The 5,302-nt window shown below is 41.1% G+C and overlaps 1 protein-coding gene across 1 annotated transcript; it reads right to left on the reverse strand.

Moving 5' to 3' along the window:
• Positions 1-95: 95 nt before the first annotated feature.
• tsn (translin) lies at positions 96-3,492 on the reverse strand. Its single transcript, XM_082508226.1, has 6 exons — positions 3,298-3,492; positions 2,442-2,535; positions 2,260-2,356; positions 1,875-1,990; positions 1,709-1,788; positions 96-1,402 (listed from the first exon to the last, which is right to left on the reverse strand). The coding sequence occupies exons 1-6, from the start codon at positions 3,484-3,486 to the stop codon at positions 1,172-1,174; spliced, it is 807 nt and encodes a 268-aa protein (XP_082364352.1). The 5' UTR covers positions 3,487-3,492; the 3' UTR covers positions 96-1,171.
• Between the last annotated feature and the right edge of the window lie 1,810 nt (positions 3,493-5,302).

Genomic DNA, 5,302 nt, shown 5'->3' on the forward strand with positions numbered 1-5,302 from the left:
GTTGTTTTTTCCTGTATAAAGTCTTTTATAACGTAGATGTGTGTACTCAGAATCATTCGCATCATCTTTAGGATTTCAAAGACAACAACACACACTGAACAATTGAGATCAATTTATTTGAAACAAAATCACAATATAGAAGGAAAACAGTGATTTTTTTTTTCCATATAAAAACACCATTCAGCAACATTAAAGTATCGAAGCAAACTGAAGCATGGACGCCCACAACAGAAACAAACCTTCAAGATGTTTCTCTCCATGAAAAACAAATGGACACACTGTACTACACACAGAGACGTTGGCACTGCGCTGCAAGGGTTTCTTACTGTATGAAAACAAAGAACATACCTGACTCATCACAGTAGCTTTATGTCATATGAAGTGCATCTTTGTCTTTTCTTTGGCTCGTCCTCTCCCAGAGCCTCGTTTATAAATGCTACTGATGGAAATCCAAAACCTTCTGAGTTCAAACACTTTAAAAATGTATGAATCGGTTGTTACTCTCTTTATGGATTTTAGATTTAATATCTCAAGTTTGAGTGGACCATCTTCTTTATAAATGAGGCTCCTAGATATTTTTTGTTTGTTTTTTTAAACAATAAAGTCAGAGTCCTAAGAAACACCGGGCATCAAATGCTGGTAAACAACACAAATACTTGTTTCTTTTTTCTTTGTAAACACATAAAAACAATGACAGAATAAATGAGCCTGGCTGGAGCGCTTCACTCTGAGCCATCTTAAACAATTAAGCATCAATACACTGTAAAGAAATAATAAAAATTTGACTGTTGCGAAAGAGAGTGAACAGCTGCAAAACCAGCTCAGTTTAACAGGGATCAGAAGACTGAGAACGTGTTTCCAAAACCAGCAACAAATCAAACCGTTGATAGTAAATCATCTGATGGGGGGCGTCGCCGCCTCTGCCATCCTTTCCGACAGACTGCCATCCACCTGACGCACGTCTCACACATGCATTCGCACAGATATACGCCGATAAGCACGCACACACACAGTCTGTCTTCGGTTGCTGGGGCCTCAGGCAGATCCCTGGCTCTCATGTTCCAGGTGGTGTAAAGTCTCCAATCTGCAGCAGCCATGGAGAGTTCCCAGCTTGGGGGCGGGGCAGCCACCACGCCCTCCTTCTCCCACTGCCAATCGCACCCTCGCCGCTCTACTTCTCACCAGCGGCCTCGGGCTCCTTGGCCAGACCGCGGATTGACAAGTCATAAACTACCTCTTCGATTTTCTTCACGTCGTACTTGAGGCCGTCGTAGCGCTTCCTCAGAGGGTCGTTCTTCAGGTTGAGCAGGCGGAAGCCCGAGTCCAGCTCGTTGATGAAGTTGGAGATGCGCAGGGGCCGGTTGTAGTCTCCTGCTGTGACGCTGTTTACCGCCAAGCGTGACTGGATCGACAAACAGCATGGTGAGTTAAGGTCAACTTATACACAACAAATCATTGTTTACAACATTTTGGAAATAATCTTACCACCAGATTTAAGGACAGAAATTACTGCAATAATATCTTTCTTCCCCAAAACACACACCTGAATGCTCCAGACCTGCAAACTGGCAAAACTTCTGCTTTTATAGAGGAGCTCAAACTTGCTGATGATCAATCAATCAAGTGCTTGTCCTCATGATTCCTAGAATGTATTTAATATATAGAACATGACTGCATGTAGCAACATAACAATTAACAGTAAACTCACCAGTTCACTTGCCATGATCAGGACGCCTGCCAGGTAGTCCTCTACATCGAGGTGGAAGCCTTTCTCTCGCACCACTTCGACTACAAGGTGGAGAGAGAGGAGGAAGCAAAGATTAGCCGACTTTCTCCAGTGAGACTTCGACTTTATGACATTAAGTGGTACCTACTCCCGAGTATCTGTGCCACTTCTTCCCGCTTTACAAGAGTTTCGCTCTCCAGGTAGACAACAAACGCTGCTAAGAAAGCCAGACGCTGCAGGACAAAACGCCAGTGTTCATGGAACCTAAAGAGAGAAGAAGAAAGCCGAGAAACAAAGATAAAAACACTTGATTTCTTAAGGATATCCTGCTCACAGTGAGTCCTGTTTCTTTAGGGAGCCAGAGGCACATAAATTAAAAATACTTAATAATAAAACAAGACAGTTAAAAACACATTATCAGCAAAATTTTGCGAGTTTTGGTTTCATGAACAAAATAACAAACATTCAAAAACTCATTAGCGTTGCATAATCATGGCGATAACTGTAATTGTTGAGAAGAAAGTCATTCCTACCTATAATACTGCTCCATAGGAAATTTTGTTTTGAGTTCAGCAATTTGTGTCCTGACTGTGCAGAACAGCTCCCGCGCCTTCGCACATTTGCTGGGAACTAAAAGGGAGAAAAGAGAAGATTATCATACCAGAGGTTCAAAAATCATTTTATCCAAGTATCTACAGCTCCACGGGTCACTCACTTTCTTTGAATCCACTTGGTTGGTGGACACTCTGTAGTACTGTTAGTATTTCCCTGGCGGTCTGTTCCAAGGTTTGAACCACCTTACGAATATCCTGTGAAAAGAGGGAATGAAGAACAACAAAGTGTTTAAAGCTTCTACTAAAGTCCGAATAAAATCAATATACCTTTGCCACTTTGAATACCTAAGATGCTTACAACCTGTGCATCACCCTTGCAAACAAAAAGGAGCTCAGACCAGATCCCTATTATAATCTCAGCCCCACCTTGAACTCATCTGTCACTCCTACCGGACACCTCGCCTGTGTCTGGCTGTCTTCATACATGTCCTACACCACCCTCATATACTTCTCTGCCATTCCTGACGGTGCCACAGTTCCTCTTTATCACATGCTTTCTCTGTATCCACAAAGACTTTCTCTGTACTTCACCAGTACATTCATATTTTCTACATTATTAATGGGCAATGTTATTTTTTGTCTATTTTACCCGGGTATATTTTTCAATGGTTTAAAATCTGTCTTAGGGCGATACAGCCACAACCAATCAGCAATATTCGGAATTAAAGCTATCCCGCATTAAATTCACTAATTTTTAAATTAACTTTGGTTGGGGGAAACGCTTTACAAGCGTGGTAAAAACACTGGAGCTTGATGATATTTAGATTTCAGTAAAAGTGATATTTATTGCGAACTGTTATCGACCTGAATTAAATGTATTAGCTGATGCAGCTAAACCATAATGTCCCATTTACCAGGGTTAAATATTTTCATTAAACGTTTAACGACAAGTCTTCGGCTCTGGTTAGCTGCTAGCTAGCAGTCTCTGTGAGCTAACGCTGTGCTGTTCGTGCTTACCTCTCTGATGTCCTGGTCTGCGCTCAGGAAGCCCTGGATGTAACTGAACATCTCGGTGACAGACATTTCTCTTCTGAATCCAGCCGTAAGCTTGATACCGAAAATGAACCTTCCGCAGCTATTCAACACATCAACGTGCACGAGAACGGTCAATCTCCGCCTCCAGCTGGCGCCTGGTGATGATGTCATCAATGCATAAATCAGAGCCTTCTTCTTCTTCTTCTTCTTCTTCTGTATAGGGTTTACTGGCGGTTGGCAAACAGCAAAATGGTGCAGTACCGCCACCAACTGGTGTGGAGTGTGGACAGAAATGACAAAAATAATAAAAATAATAAAAAAAAATTCAAAGCCTCTCGAACAAATGGGTCTGCCTTAAAAACCAAAATACAGCCCGATAACTTTCACTTACAGAGGTCGTGCGAAACAAATCAATCAAGTCCAACTTCACGTCCATATCGTCCAGCTTTTTGAACTGTTGTCTCCTTTCAATATCATACCTCTGACAATTCAAGAAAACATGTTCTATTGTTTCCCGTTCCCTACTGCAGTCACTCCCCTGTACAGTGTTTACCTATTAAAAACAATGTGCTATTTAAACCTGTGTGTCCGAATCTCAGTCGAGATATAATCGTCTCCTCTCTCCTGTTTCCGCCTGTACTTCTCATTTCCCCCACCTTCCTTTGGATCTTATAAAACCATCGCCCTATCCTCTCTTCCTCCCATTGCTTCTGCCACCTTTCCTTCATTTTGTATCGTATTTTACTCTTGAGCTCTGTCCTACTCACACTAATAACCATATCTACCAAATCTGTGTGCCGGCGTCATCGTGCATTTTTCTGTTTTAAAAGTAGAAGACAGATGGGTTTTTTTAAAATATATAGATTAATAATTGTTCATTGCTTATTTCATTACTTCAGTGTATGCTGTGGTTGCTTAAATTTAAACAGCTTGTTATTACAAAAAAACCAAAAAATGAAAGTGATATTTTTACCTAATAAATCCAGGTGTGCAATTACAGGCAACCCTTATTAAATGTAAGGGAAGCTAAAGGTAGTATGGGGATATATGGGGGAGCCTAAAAAATGTTTTGTCTACAGTTAGGAAATCTGACCCTTCTTTGACCTCAGTGGGTCCACCTGGAAGACAGACTCACTGCATTACCTTATCCTTCCTGTTGACGGCGCCAAACCAGCACTTTTGCTACTGTTGCCTTTGCGTGCTGCTCGTTAACGCAGCCTTACCAGCCCCAGGTGCATCGTTCATTACGTGCGAGAGTTTTTATTTTCATCACTAATAAATACATACACTGCTAAAAATATAGATATACCCACCCGTCTTAAAAACTATGAGTTAAAAACGTCTTTAGCTCAACGCTCTTAAAATGAAAAACAAAACAAAAATACTGGAGTAGTAGTTTAAATCACAATTACGTCAGAATATTTATCCCCATTTTTATGGTTATAATTTTGATTTCGTATTTTAAACTACAGTACACTGCAAAACTCTCGAGCCACCCGCAGTTTCTTTATATCTTACTTGCAAGGTGTCAGACTTTTTAAGTTGTCTTGAGGCATAGCTCTCCAGGCTTTCTTAGGGTGAGCTTGGTCCTTGCACCGGACCATTTTCTGAGGCTTGTTTGGTCTTAAAAAAAATCATACTGACCTATGCATTATTCAAGGACTTAAAAAGTCACCTAACTCAAGGCACTTTGAATCTATGATAAACTGCACAAGTGGAATACAAAAGAAGAAGTGGAAGAAGTAGACAGACTTAAAAACTATCTACAGCAGATGAACAGTATCTGAAAGTCATGTCTTTAGGAAATAGGGGAGGAAAATTCAGCACAGCTCTGAAACTGGAGCTGAGAGATGCATCTGACCCTTCAACTGATCCACTAGTCTAGAAGACACTATGAATTAGGGCTGGGCCATATCATACCGTTCACGGTAATACCGGTATAATGTTGGCAGCAGGAAACTGAAACATGTGAGAACAAAATCCAAAC

This window comes from Aulonocara stuartgranti (genome assembly GCF_965226115.1).
Source record: "Aulonocara stuartgranti genome assembly, chromosome: 16".
Lineage (NCBI taxonomy): Eukaryota > Metazoa > Chordata > Actinopteri > Cichliformes > Cichlidae > Aulonocara > Aulonocara stuartgranti.